General features: G+C 34.0%; 1 protein-coding gene across 1 annotated transcript in view; it reads right to left on the bottom strand.

Moving 5' to 3' along the window:
- Positions 1–7,564, bottom strand: part of LOC136024659 (uncharacterized) — a 29,240-nt gene extending 21,676 nt beyond the window's left edge. The window contains exon 1 of the mRNA XM_065700087.1: positions 7,419–7,564. Within this exon, the coding sequence (XP_065556159.1) occupies positions 7,419–7,549 (131 nt within the window). The 5' untranslated portion in view covers positions 7,550–7,564. The remainder of the gene's footprint in view (positions 1–7,418) is intronic.
- Positions 7,565–16,055: the final 8,491 nt, after the last annotated feature.

Raw genomic sequence — 16,055 nt, 5'->3', positions numbered from 1 at the left:
GGAAACTCAATAATGACTGAGGGTATCAAGTTGAAACTTTCAGGGGATGATCAATATACCAAGGACACTTTGGGGGGAATTTGAATTAATCAAAAGGCACTATGTGCATTTTATCACAATTGCAACTATATTGACTGCTAAACCTACTATTTCTACTGAGGTTAAGGGTATTAAGGCGAAACTTTAAGCAAACATTTATGGGCGGGAGGGTTGTTAAAATAAATGAAAGGTTGCCAAAAGATGTACAAGTTATTTTTCAGAAATAACTGAGAGCATTAAGTTGAAACTTCCATGGTGTGTTGAGAGGAATGCTGAACTAACCAAAAGGCATTCTGTACATACAGCTGTAACAACTACTTCTGCTACTGTTACTATGACTACTGCTACTGAGGGTAAGGATAGAAAGGTGAAACATTCAGGGAATGTTTAGGGGGATGTTGTGCTAAACCAAAACAAACTTTGTGTATTTATGTTGTCAAAAGGACATATCAGCAATATCCCAGGAATGGTCTAGGCCTCTAGGGTATTAAGTTGCAAATTTCAGGGCATATTAAGGGGTATGTTGAATTAGACAAAATGTATATACAACTACTGCAGTGACTGGTACTACTAATGATACTATTACTAATACTGTTATTGTTCTCTGTAAGCTAAGCCAGAGTCAACCAAGCTCTGAATAAGTACCTGGATGGCTGGCCCCCAAACCCCCATTGCACTTCCTGGCTGAAGGGCCACAAAACAGAGATTAACACCACCAATCTGGACCTAGAGGGTCTAGTACTGTCATACTTACTGACTTTTTTCACTACTACTGCTATAAATGATTAGATTAGATTAATTTATTTCAAAAACATGTATACAAAACATTTTGCTGCACCTGCTAAGAAAGCCCCTTTGGGCTTGTTGGCAACAGGTGGCAGTCATCTCTACTCTACATATTACTACATACAAAGATTCTACTTATGACACTCACGCTTATTAATATACTTTTGCATCATTACCATACTATTCTTTGGCAAGGAAGAATCTCTTAACAACAGCTTTGAAGGAAGCCAAATGACTCGAATTTCTTATTTCAATTGGAATAATATCCCATACAGAGGGGGCAAAATTTCTAATCACGAAAGAAGCTCTAGCCGTATTTCTAAATGGGTGTACCAGATTTGATGCCCTCGTGTATTGTGGCTATGAAGATCACAATTAATGGAGAAAAAATTTTCGAAAGAAGAGGGAAGTATATTATTAATAAATTTATATGTGAAAATACTAACTTGGTAGTCTCTTATTTTTGAAATATCAAAAAGTTGATTCTTAGTATAAAGTTCATTAATATTATGAGTAAATAAAGTTTTAGGTGATAAAAGTTTAACGGCTTTATTTTGGATTTTTTTTATAACATGATACAAAATTACTAGCCCATAAAGAGCAACCATAGCAAATATACAGGTAAAAAATAGCAAAATAAAGTAATCGAAGAATTTTATAGGATACTAGGTTTTTAACTTGGCGAAGCACACCCAGAGATCTGGACAACTTTGAAGCTATAATATTTGAATGTGTTTTCCATGATAGATTTTCATCAATCATAAAACCTAAATACTTTGTTACCTTTACTCTTTTTATTTGATTTCCGTTTATTATTAAATAAAAAAACAAGTTTTTTTAAATGAAAGTAAGGAGCGACATTAAAACTTAAAACGAACAGAAATTACTCCGTATATGAAAGGGGCTTTTCCTCCTCGACACCCCGCTCCTTACGCTAAAGTTTTTTACTGTTTTAAAAAGTAGAGTTGCGAGAAAGAATCAAACTTTAGCGGTCATTACCACGAACTGTTTGATTAATTCTAAATTAGTTTCAATACTAGATATCCGAGAAAATAGAATGTAGTTAGTTTTATTATAATTTAATGTCAAAAGATTGAAATCTGCCCACTCAATAAACTCGGTCATTGCCTTTATCATTTTATCAAAAAGTAGATCAACTGATGGAGCAGCTACAAGTAAAAGAGTATCGTCTGCAAAAAGGATTATACCAGCCTCTGACAAATAATACTTAATCCAATCAATAAATATTAAAAATAAAAGAGGACCTAGTATAAAGCCCTTGCTACTTAAACTACAAATACTACTACAATGGCTACTATTAAAACTATTGAAGCTAAGGATACTATGGGAAAACTTTCAGAGGATAGGGAACTAAATTGAAACACTCAATGTGGAGACATATTATTGACCGGCTGTAGCAGCTATATTTTAGGAAGAGCTTAAAATTCTAAGCTGAAGCTCTCAGTGCATGTTAACTGGGATGTAAAACCAACCAAAAGGTACTACATGCATACTACTGGTTCTACTACTACTAACACTACTGTACTGCTAGGGCAAAGGGTATTAAGGAAACATTTTCAGGAAATGCTGATGGGTGTGTTAAATTAAGTTGAAACAAACTGTGTGTATGCATGTATTACATACACTTTGTTTTTATGTGGCTATCAAAAGGCTGTATCATTAGTATATCAAGAATGGCTTAGAGAACTAGGCTGAAACTTTCAGGACATATTGAGGGGTAGGTTGAACTAACAAAAATGCAATATGTTCACATTGACATGACTAACAGGAGTAGTAGTACTTCTACTGCTGTTAGTACTAATAATACTAAGGCTAATAGTATTAATGTGGAACTCTCAAGGAATATTGAGGGGGATGTCATGCTAGATCAAAACATGTTATTTGCATGCAGATTATCAATAGGATGTATCAGTAGTATCTCAGAAACAGCAAAATGTATTTAGTTAGGTCTACTAGGGCATGAGGGGGATTCTGAACTCAACAAAAAAGACACAATGTGAATACTATCACTGATCACTGCTAATTCCACTACTGCCATTGCTTATACTACTCCTATGCCCCCAACTATTACTTTTGCTACTGTGGATACTAATATTGCTAACACTGAAGGTATTTATAAACTTTCAGAAAATAGTAAGGGCGGTGCTGAATTGAATAGGTACAGTCTATGCACACGTATATTGTAAAAGAGGTGTATTACCAATATCCCAGCAACAGCTTAGGGTATTAGGTACAGGTATAGCTTAGCTGGAATTCCAAGAGCTACCAAAATTATTACCACTTTTGACAATAATATATACTCTACAAATACTACTACTGCAACTATTGAACTAAATCAAAATGGCTAAAGTGCATCCATGTGGAGCATCCAAGAGTAGAATAGGGTATTAAGTAGAAACTTTGATGGAAAGTCTCTTGCTTTAAAAAAGAATCAAAGGCACTGTGGGCATGCCAGCTGTCAATGCATCATCTTAGCAATATCTCAAGAATGACTGTGGGTATTAAGTTGAAACTTTCAGGCCTGCCACTATTACTATTTCGTCTTTTACAAACTGAACTAAATCAAAAGACAGTAAATGAATCCAGGCTGCAAAATCGTATATATACAATGTTTTAGGAAGAGCATTAAGTTTTAGTTTTCAGAAAAAGTTGAGGTGTAAAACTAAACCAAAGGATATGATACTATCTGTTCATTTTTTCAAAACAGTGCATACTTTTGAAAATTGTGGAAAACCTTTGTCAAATATATAAATAGTGTGACAAAATATGAATTCTTATAGACAAAAAAAAAAACAATCAGAATATTTTTATTTACCAATGAAAAAGAAAATATAAATAAAAAACAAATAGAAATTAATAGATTTTTTATATAAAATTAGTTTTCAAAGAAAAGTAATAAAGAGCTACATTAAACCAAAAATGAGCAGAAATTAAGTCAAATAATCTTTTAAGTGTAAAACCACCACAAATCATGACGAATAAATAAATGAAACCCAAAACAGACAGAAATTACTTCAAATAACCAAGTCAAACTCAAAACAAGCATAAACTAAGAAGAGTAGGGCTGATGGCCCCATGCCTTCTAAAGACCGGAACTGAATTTGCACTTTGCTGAAAATAAAATTCATTTTCATTGATTTCTTTTTTTACTTTTATAAATCCAAAATCATTAAGAATTAAAGGAATAAATATGAGTATATGTATATTAAACTGTTAATCTAAATTCACTTGTTCTTTTACTTTATTTCCAGGATAAATATCTATATGCTGGATGATATGATTTAAGGTAATTTAAGAATAATGGTATTTTCTTTTTTAATATTATGAGAAATAGAAAGATTCAGCTCAAAATAAGGATTATTTTGAATAAAATGCAAATTGTGTTCTGATTTTCAGACCTAGGCTTGGCTGATGGCTCAAAACTATTTGGTGTACCTGATAAATCCTAAATACAATCTGACCTTGACCACATTCAGTCACAATAGTCCTCTGCACCAATACACTATGAATGATAACTAGACATCATCCCCCATACCTCTCCAAACTTGCACCAGTGGCGAAGATCTGGGGGTCACTATAGATGATCTTCTGAAGTTCCATGAACACTCTGCATAAACTGTTTCCAAAGCAAATTCTAGCCTTGGACTTATGGAAAGAACACTTACTAGCCAATCACATGGAATCTTCTTAAAGCTATACAAAGCAATTGTGAGACCAGTTTTGATTTTGAAACCTGCCTTGCTGGTCCTTTTGCAAAGGTGATATACAATTCATTGAATATATACAAAGGAGGGCCACCAAGTGCATATCTGGACATTGTGAGCAACCATATAGTGAAAGGCTATCTAACATAAAACTCTCATCTTTGATCCTTTAATGCAAGTGGAACAACATGCTACTCATGTATAAATTTGTCAGCCAACCCCTAAATAATCTCTTTACCCAGTTACCCAACAAAATACAAACACAACATCATTCTAAGTAGCTTCATAAGCCCAGGCTTAACAGTAGAATTAGACAAGACTTCTTTAGCCAAAGGGTTATCAATAATTGGAAGTGTTTAAGCAAGAAGACAGCATCTTCAGCATAAGCTGAAGTTTTTAAAAGGAGACTTGACAAAAGAGCAGGAAGCCAAACCTTCAAGATACAACTAGAGCTGCCCATTGTCTGTGTCTCATACATAGTGGTTAATATATATGCATATATAAGAGTTATGCTAGAATGCTGATGCTGCTTGTCATACTCAACTCACTTGTATACTCTATCAGAAAGTTGATGTTTTGCCGTGGTGTCTACTCTAAACTACAGGAAAATGGTCCCCTTTATCATACCTATATGTGGTCACCATTCCTAAGTGGGCTTAAATTGTATCTATCCTAGCACACTCTTAGTTGGAAGGTGTGTCAATGGGCTATAAACATAGTCACAACCCTGTTGTTTTATATTTTGTGTAAATTGTTTTAATTGCCATATCAACAATGGAGCCAAACATATTCAACATTGGACCTTATTTTGCTTCAAAGTTAAATATGTTAAATATGACAGAACATCAATAAAGGCATCAAGTAGTGTATTCACCTTCCATCTAAATAAGGAAGTTTTAAATATAATAATCGTTTTAAATATACATGCAATGTAAAACCCTAATGACTTCTAATTCCTTGTTTTTAATAAGGCTTTTACCAGGCAATGTCTTTAAATTAGGCTTACAAGTGAAATACTAATTCTATGCAGAAAGAGCATAAAAAGGAATTGAGCAATTTATTCACCTTCTTTATGAAAAGTGGTATCAAGGTTTCACTAATAGAGTGAGCTCATGGCCAATACAATTCTTTCCATCAAAAGACCATTTAATAACTGCTTCTAAAATGAATATTACACACCAGCTAACCCAAATTATAACAGGACATTGTCAGCTAATTATTTCTTAAATAAAATTAGAAAAGCTAGAACCAGAGAGTGCATTTTTGGTGAAAGTGAAACTTGTAGCCACTATCTGTTTACTTGTCCTGTTTATTTCTTACAATGTTTTAGTATGGAACTAGAACTGCATTCTTTAGGAATTAATTTCCCATTTTGTCCTAGTTTAGTAATTTCTGATAAAGTATTAAGGAAATGCTTGGATGGATTTTTGTATTGAACTACAAGACTGGTTTGATATTAATATTTGATATTTATACCTGATTGGTGCCTTTGATTGTAGCATTTATTAATTTCATTTATTCTATTGTCTGTTTTTTTTTCTTCCTATGTAGTGTTAGTTTGTAGACATTTAGCAGTGAAATACTTGTAAAGGTTTAATCACTTAATAAAATCATCACCATCATCAATGTATTCACCTTGTCTCTATATAATTCATTTCTAAATGCAATAGTCCTTTCACTACCACATTCACTTTAAAGCCCATAAATAGACCCTAAAGTGACACCCAATTCATTATTTACAATAAGGCTATTGGTGGGAAAGGGCTTCAAATTAGTTTACAACTGAAACAATTATTATAGTTAGAACAAACATAAAACAGCACCTCATACTGTATTCATCTTGTCTCTATGTAATTCATGGAGTCATCTCTAAATTTCCCAAAACCCTTTAACTTATTTTAAAATAATATTTGATATATGATGGATCTTAAATTCTTCTATATCTAATGATTTTGAGAGGTCAAGAAACCTATTCATAATGAATATAAAACAGATGGAGGGGCAAAACAATAATAACAAATATTTAGAACTATGTAAAACCATTGGAAGACAGAATTACTTCTAGAGGGGGGGGGGGAAGAGGGCAGTTGCTTTGGGCACTGTGGCTTGGGAGGGCACTGCAGCTAGGAAATTCCCTAATTTGGTCTAAGTTTTCACTTTGATTTGGCTTTTTTTTTTGTTTATATTTGAGTCAGGAGTGGGTAGGATACAAGATTTATTATCAGAAAAGGAAGTAGGCTAATTTTGAAAAAGCATAGAACAAGAAGCCTTATTAGGCTATCAGGTTTTATTCAAATGAGCCATAGCTCTATACTATTAATAGGCCATGGAAAAAGAGGCAAAACACCCAAGATAAAGGTCTTGAATAGCAGCTCTCTAGATACAGACACACTAGAACAGTAAGAGAGACATTTCTTGACTACTAATTTAATGATCATGTTTATGGTTCTGTGTCCACTCCTTTGTCATTTTAAACAAGCAGTTGTAAGTGCTTCAAACATCTTCCCATGGAATTATTAAGACTTTGGAATAATTTCAAGGAGTTTTATTCACCTAACTCTATTTTCTAAAATAAAAAAAGCCCCTAAACTGGCATTTCAGCAAATCTTCCAAAGAAATCACTAGAGTCAAGACAGTAGGCAAAAAAACAAAGTTAAGACCTATCTCCTAAGCATGTATTTTCAAAGCCTCGGAAAAGAAGACAAGTAGAAAAAACTCAGAAACAACTTTATGGAGTAAGGTTAACTATAAACATATCCCTGGAAGATTAATTTCCAAGCTCAACCACTTCCACAAGAGTAAGATAAATATGCCTAGCCCACCATTTGCCTACCCTGGGTTAAATTAACAAGATCTAAGAATACCTACACGATATTGCTAGGAACATCATCTTTGTGGGTTTTCAGAGTTTCGTGAGACTTCACTTCTATGTTGTTTATAATAGAGGCCACATCATCTGCACTAACTTTGAACTTTTGGGCTATAGATCCCCAGGTCATGCTTTTAAAGTTTAAATTTTCGCTCATGTAAATTTTTGCTCCAGTCGAAAATTTTCTCCGAAACATACTAAACAGATTTTCGCTAATCCTTGGTATATATTTACGTGATTTTTTGCAATAATGTTCACAGAAATCCAAGGTCTTTGCAGCCGTTGAAGCACGGAAACTAGTAATATATGTAAACAGAAGAGACACAGAAAATTAGCTAAATCAAGTTCTAGGAGTCAAACAAAATAATCCAAAAGTCTCACTTATATTACGTCAGCCAAATTTATTATATGATATTTATGTTTTATGCTGACTTTCCTGAAATTATCCTCCCAGTTCTTAGTAATTAAATGTTTCTCTGAAAAGGCCTTACGTCCTTTGGGGTAAATTCGCTGACGATTTCTGATAAATATAAATAGTCTCTCTGTTATTTGCAATGTTTTGATCAAAACAGTTTTCAATTCAAAATAACGGATGATTTTTTTTCAGCAGCTCAATAAAAGCATTTTAACCTTTGCTTTAAAACGTTATGACGCATAAATCTACGTCAAAAATGAATAAAATTTGACACAGTTTTTGCGTAAGAGCGTAGCGGTGTGAGCCAAGGGTAAATAATTTTCCCTCAATTGTGCTTGGAGTTGCAGAGTTAACTTTTATGTTAAGTTCAGACGCATGTAGGTTTAACAAAATTCTTCAAAGCTTCGATTATATGATGCTTGAAACTGTTTGACTTACCATATGGAGATGATTATTCGCAAACAATGTCTGTTTTCGTGCAGATTAAATAAATTTTCATTGTATTTTCACTTTAAAGGCAGATAAACTATATTTTGATTTAAAGCATATATTATACAAGGCTTGACTTCATTTTCTGCAGCTGAAAGTATTTTAAATTGTTGTCAAATAAACAATCGTTTTCTCTTGCATAAATGGATTATATTTAAATAAAAAGTTTTATAGCATTTTTAAGAAAGTCGATGATTCTAATAAACGACCCTTGTGTTTTAAGAATCTTTCTTAAGGAATTTGGACAAAAGATACAAATTCAGCTTAAGGATGAGGGCATTGAGAAAAGGTAATCTTCCTGTAAAGGGATAATTTCTGTTTGTTTTGAGTTTTAGTGTTGTTCTTTAGTTTCAGTAGAAAAAACCATTTTTTTTGTTTTGTTTAATTTCTAATCGTTTTTGAGGTCATGGTGGAATCTCTTCAATGCTCCGGTGGGCCATGTCATCCTCAAAGACAGGGTTGTTTAACTTTCAACTTTACAACTGGCTATCTCAACATTTTCATCAAACGACTCTGGGGAAAGGGGGGGTTGGAGGGGTGCTAGTTAATAATTTCACTTAAAAAGGGACAAGCACCGTGTATCCCCATTGGTTCTCCATCCATTAAAAACGCCATGTACGCATCTGGCCTCCATCCATACAAGCGCCATTTAGGTAACTGGTCTGTTGAGCATCTGGTCTTGCCTTTGAGATCACAAAGTTCCTGGAAACAATATAATCTGATTACCAAAGAATAGTGTGTTGCTAAACGACGATAGCCTCATATAGCAAAGAGAAAATGCATTTGTTTGCCAAGTTTATTTTGTCGCTGAAGCAACACAATGGCCCCTAGCTCACAATAACATTGCGTAAGATATCTCTCTTTCCGGTAAAAAATACATTTGTTTGCCAAGTATTTGATATGAAAAAAGAGAGAAGGTCCAAGTCATTATTATTACATGAACTGAGCTTAGAGTATCAAGATGTGTCTAATAAAAAAAATGTAGACGTGGATTGTAATATACAAGAGGTTTGTAATCCCGTAGTTATTTTCTATGCTTAGTGGACGGGGACTGTATTTCATACAGTTTTCATTTATCAAAACACATTTACAATTCTTTTAGTCGTCTAATTGTTTGTATATCATATGTCATCTTTAGTTTTAAAAACACCCCTCCCTATTCATTCTTATGCATTCTTGATTTTCGAATTCAATTCATGGAATATTTTTGAACCTGAACCTTCAGGGGATGGTAAAGAACAATATCAGAACTAAAAAAGAGCATTTACCAAAATGTATATGTTTGAGAATCGTAAATAATCAATAGTTTTAAAAAAGACACCTCCCTAATAGCCATTCTTAAACTTTTGAATTCAATCAGTCACATATTTTCGAACCTAAAACTTCAGGGGACGGTAAAGAGCAATATTAAAACTAAAAAGCACATAAACACCGTCATTGTGTGGTTTACGAGCTTAGCCCTTGAGGCAAATCTGATTTATTTTTGCTTTTGAAGATTTTTTTGGACTTTGGAAATTTGCTTTTTGACTTAGAACTTTTTTTATCTTTAGATAAAAATTTTTTGTCTTTAGAATTTATTTGGGGAACATCGAATTTTTTTTAACTTATAATTTTTTGAACTTCGGAATTTATTGTCTTGTTTTGAAAATTAGGATTTTTTCTTAGAATTTTTTCAATCTTAGCATTTCTTAGGAGCTCAGAGCTTTTTTTACCTTAGAATATTTTGAACTTTTTTTTTAATAACATTAAATATACTTACAACCAAAGAAATTCACCTCTTATATGCGTATGTTTGCCATGCTTGAATAAAGGAATGTACCCTGAGAAGCATTCCTTGATTTTGAAATTTGAGTTGATTATTAGCAGGTATTGACTAAGATTTACTTAAAAAACAAAAAACAAAACAAGTTTTTCAAAAAAGGTAAAGAGCTCCATTAAGGCAAAAATGAGTAAAATTAAAGTAAAATAATCTCCCAAGCGTATAACTACCAAAAATCACTATCAATAAATAAATGAGCTGAAAACGAACAAATATTATAATAAATAGCCAAGACAAACTCAAAACGAGCAAAAATTAACATTAGTGCGGCTGGTAACCCCTACACTCTTTCAGGACCAGAACATAATTTGCGCTTTACTGAAAGTAAGGAAACATGAATAACCATAAATTGTCAGTTCAATTGACATATACTGATGTTTACTACCTATAGTTTTGATAATTTATATTTATGAAAGTAAAAAAAAAGTGAAAATATTTAAAACATGTTTTGTTTTCAGTGTGCTCTTTGACAACCTGGATACACTTACACTCGTTTTACTTATTTAAATTGGTAGAGCAGAAGTAGTAATGGTATTAGCTCCAAAATTTTTAACTTAATACTCCCAGTCGTTTTTGATATATTTTTGAGGTGTCATTTTGGCAACCATAAACACAGTGCCTTTTGATTAAGTTTAAAGCAAAATTTGGTTTTAAGACATAATAGGACAATTGCATGATTGTGGGGGGTTGCACACCCCATATTTCTAAAGACATAGTTTCTGGACCGTTCTACTATACTGAACAAAATTGTAGTCTCAACATTGACTGGATGTGTTTGGATTTTGAATCTAGCTATTATAAAGTGGTGCACCCCTATGATATTGCTTATATGTCCTTTTAAAAACCTGGATGCACATAGTTTTTTCGTCTAATTGAAACTCCTAAACTTTCCCTAAAAGTTTAACCTTAATACCCTTAGCGTCATTAGTTGCAGTAAATGTAGTGGTAGCATTAAAACTATAAACATAGTCCCATCTGTCTAGTTCAAAATCCCCCACAATTTACTCTAAAGTTCTAACTTAATAATAATTTGTTCTTCAGATATTACATTGTCACCTTTTTGAAAGCCCACATGCTCATAGTTTGTTTTGATTTAGTTCAACATCCGCCTAAAGATTCCTTAAAAGTTTCACCTTAATACGCTTAGATTGTACAGTAGCAATAATTGTAGGAGTACTAGTAGCAGTATGTGCATAGCACTTTTGGTTTCTTCAACATCCCATTCGACACGCGCTGATTGTTTCAGCTTAATACCATCAACAGTCCCTGAAGCCTTTCAGATGCGTTCACTTGACAACCTGTGTGGGCATAGTGTGTTTGGAATTCATTCCGTTTAGTTTCTATATATCCTAAGTTTTTCACCTTAATATCCTAAACTTTAATAGCAATACAAGTAGTATTAGAAGTAGAATTAATTATAGCAGCCTAAGCTTTAGCAGTAGTAGTAATAGAAGTAGTAATAATGGTAACAGCAGTAGTAGTATGAGTAGAAGCAGTTGCATTAAGATGAAAATATTTTTTGGGTTAGTTCAACAGCCCTCACAACACGCCCTTTTAGTTTTAACTTCATATATCAAACAGTTCTTATTCTATTAATGTTACAGCCTTTTTAAAATATGCAGACAGACTGCGTATTGTGATTCAGTTCACTTTCCTCCCTCAAAATTCCTTAAAAATTTCATATTCATACCCTTACATAGTTTTAATAGTAGTTACCTACCAACAGCATAAACCTACCGCCTTTTGATCAGTAGAACATCACTCTCATCAAGTCTTAGAAGTTTCAATTTAATAAAATTAGCCGTTGCTATGACATTTCTAATATGCCCTTTTGATAAACTGTGTGTTATCAAATTTTCCTCTCTATGCTCTGAGCCATACAGGTAGTATCAATAAAAGTAGTAGTAGTAGTAAATGCAGCAGTAAAAGCTAGTAGTCACCCCCCTCTATGGATTCTCTGAAAGTTCCAACGTAATACCCAAATAGATTCTTGGGACACGCTACTTTGATAATTTGCATGCTCATAGCGTCTTTTGATATGGCTCAGAATTTCCTCACAATACTGTTAATAGAGTATTCTGATAGTAGTAGTGGTGGTAATTGTAGTAGTATTGGTAGCATGCAAATACTGCCTTTTTAATCATATCCCTTACCATCTCTTGAAATATCGAAATTAGTTTACTCAGTAATTCCTGTGTTACACCCTTTTGTCAATCCTTTTGTAATCCTTGGTATATATTTACGTGATTTTTTGCAATAATTTTCACAGAAATCCAAGGTCTTTCCTTGAAAAGACTTTGGAAAGACCTTTCCTTGGAAAGACTTTAGGAAGACCTTTCCTTGGAAAGGAGATCTTTCTTTGGAAGGACCTTTCCCAAAATTTGTCAATTTTGTCAATGCACATAGTTTTGATTTAGTTGAACACACCCTTCAACATTTTCTGAAAGGCTCACCTGACATCCCTTTGTCTTCTTGGAAAGTAAAGTTCAAACATGCATACCTTTTTTAATAACACATACTGTGTATAAATAATGAACGAATCGCATAGCTTACAGCCCTTGTCCTGAGGACTGTGGGGAGGTTGAAATCCCCAAATATAATGACTGAACCTTTCAACAAGGCTGAAGAAAACTGATCTTTTAAAGTTTCGACCGGATGTGTTTTGGGGAATGATTGGCTTTGGGGGGCTGATTACACTCCATTCATTTTTGACTCTTAAAAAGGGTACTAAGACTTCGGAATTCCAGTCAAACGAGCTCCATCCGACCCAAAGCTTACTCAACCACCTGTTCCATAAAAGCCTTATATCATCCGAGGCATAATTTGCAACCCCTGTCCATGGGCTCTGGGGAATTGTGTTCATCCTAAAGACATTCTTATATGATTTTTGGGCTATTGGTAAGAAAATGGCTATCTTACAATTTCAATTGAATGTGTTTTGAGAAAAAAGGATGTCAGGGAGGCGGGCGAGTTGCTCTCCATCTAGTTCCACTCTTAGAAGGGAACTAAAACCATAAATTTCAAATGAAATGAGCCTCTTCTAAAGTTCGCACGACCATCCATCCGTAAAAACCCTATATGCCCCTGGAGTATAACTAACAAACCTTAACCCTGGACTCTGGGGGATTCAGTCCACCCTAAAGACCTTATTATATGATCTTTGGTTGATTTTTGAACAAATAGCAATCCAAATTTTTTTTTATCGGATGTATTTGTGGAAAATACGATGTAGGGAGGTGGTGGCTACACCTAATCACTTTGACTCTTAAAAAAGGTTTAATATCTAATTTCCAATCTAAAAAGCCCCTCCAGATTTTATACGACCACCCTTTTAGTAATAACCTTATTCGTCATTGAGGCATAGTTTACAACCCTTGAACAGAGAGCTGTGGGTTTGGGGAGTTGTCATTTTCAAAGGCATAATTTCCAGGCCTTTAAACTACACTGAACAAATTGACGTCTCAAAATTTTTAATAGACAAGTTTTCGGAATTTATGGGTGTGCTGGGGGGAGTGTTTGTTTCCCTCCAATCACTTTTGACAATTAAAAAAGGTCCTTTCAATTTCTAGTCGAACGAGAATTTTTGAAGTTTCTATTACATCAATTGGCCGTCACAAAATTTCTATTGGATGCATCTCTGGAAAATATGAGGTGTGTGAGGGGGGGTATCCACCCTCAGATCACTTTGAATTTTAAAAGGATATTAGAAAATATTATTATCAATTAAATGAGCCCCCTCCGAAGTTTATACGAACACCGTTTCTATAAAAAAACATGCCCCCAGAACATAAACTTACACCCTTGCCCTGAGGGCAGTGGGGATGTGTCAACTTCCGCGACATAGCTTCAAGACCTTTTAACAACACTGAACAACATGACTATATCAAAATTTGGCTAAGAATATGGTTATTGTGTTTGGGAAATGGTGGGCATGGGATGGGGGTTAGTTGCCCTCCAATCACTTTTGGCTACTAAAAGGGGTACTTTTAGGACTAAAAGGGACTACTAAAGGGGCAAAGGGGCAAATTACTATTAGATACCTTTCGCATAAATAGGAGGTATCGGGGGGGAGGTTGCAACCTCCAATCACTCTGAATTTTAAAAGAGGCACTAGAACTTCTGATTAACAGTCCAATAAGCCCCCTTCGAAATTTATACGATCACCCTTTCTATACAGACCGTTTGTGTCCCCAGGGCATAGCTCAAAATCCTTACCTTGAGCGCTGGTGGGGCGGGGGGCTTGTCATTCTCAAATAAATAATTTCTGGACCTTTCAGCCATGTTTAACAAACTAATTATCTCAAACTTTTGATGGTAGATGGCCATAGAACTTTAGGCTCTATGCAAGTTATTAAATTGAGAAAGATTTCACTTAAATGAAGTATTTGTCTTGCAATTAGCTTGTTTTCAGAAAATGTTTGATTTTATATGCTTGAAACAAACCTGAATCAAGAAATGTATCCTGAGAAACCTTCCATTATTTAAAATTGAAAATATTTTTAACAGGCTCATATTAGAATTGGACATGGTATGCTGTTAATGAGGTTGACATAGACAATTTGAAATGATTTCTACGCAAATTAAACAGGTTTTAAGCAAAGGGTTTTGTCGGTTGTATATTCTTTGAAGTGAACTACCGGACAGCAGGTTGTTAAGATGAGAAAAATTTCAGACTTAAATCAAGGACTTTTCTTGCAATGGCTTGTTTTAAGGCAATGTTTGACGTTACATGTTAGAAACAATTTTGGATGAAGGATTGAACACTGAGAAGCCTTTCTTGATTTTGAAAATGGGAGGGATTTTTAAAAGATTCATATTAAAAATGACATTATATACTGATAATGAGATTGACATAGACAATTTGAAATGATTTCTACGTAAATTTGGCAGGTTATTAGCGAACACTTCTGTCAGGTGAACATTTTTGGAAGAGGGCAATAGAACCATAGGATGTTAAATTGGTAAAAATTTGAGACTAAAAGCAAGGATTTTTCTTGCAACCGGCCTATCTTAAGGAAATATTTGATGCTACACGCTAGAAAGAGGCTTGAATTAAGAAATTTACCCTGAGAAACCTCCCTTGATTTTGAAATTTGAAGGGACTATTAACAGGTTGCCACTAGAACTGAACATGGTATACTGGTATTGAGTTTGACATAGGCAATTTAAATGATTTATTATCAAATACTTCTGTCAAGTGAACATTTTTTGAAGGGTACCATAGGACAATAGTTTGTTAAATTGGTAAATTTTCAGACTTAAATCAAGGATTTATCTTGCAATTTCCTTCTTTTAAAATGATTTTTAATGCTACATGCTAAAAACAAGCTTGAATCGAGGAATACACCCTCAAAAGCCTTCGTAAATTTTGAAATTTGGCTGCTGCTTTTCAACCATGTGGCTTTTTTTCGGTGTGGCATCAACGGGTTTCTAATTTTAGTTTTTTATGCTTTCAATAAAATGCTCAAGGTATTGGTACAGCTCAAGGTCCATTTGGACTACGATTTGAGTTTTTCACCCTTATTGGGCTTCTTTGCGCACATTGTTAAACAATGTACTTCTCATTATTAAGCGGAAATTAAATTTCGAAATTATAAGCAGAATAAAAAGCTCCAAACTTTTAAATTTTGAAGTGTCCAATAAGGAGAATGGGGAGAGAGTAAGTATCAGCCTTAGATTTTGAACGAAAAATGTGTTTGGTGTTTTGATGAAAAAAGAAATAAAATAGAACAAGAATAGGCCTACCCACTATATACTCGTAAATATCTATTTTAAATCTTCATTTTTTTACAAATAGCTTAATCTTTGACCCCACGTCCCACATCTTCATGGATTGGCAGCCATGGCGTCAGTCTAATGGCTACCTCCTGAAAAAGTTAAACAGAAAATGGCCTAATACCACTAAAAGACAGC

This window comes from Artemia franciscana, chromosome 3 (assembly GCF_032884065.1).
Source record: "Artemia franciscana chromosome 3, ASM3288406v1, whole genome shotgun sequence".
Taxonomy (NCBI): Eukaryota; Metazoa; Arthropoda; class Branchiopoda; order Anostraca; family Artemiidae; genus Artemia; species Artemia franciscana.
Note: the sequence above shows the minus strand (reverse complement) of the source record. Positions and strands in the feature narration are given on the sequence as shown.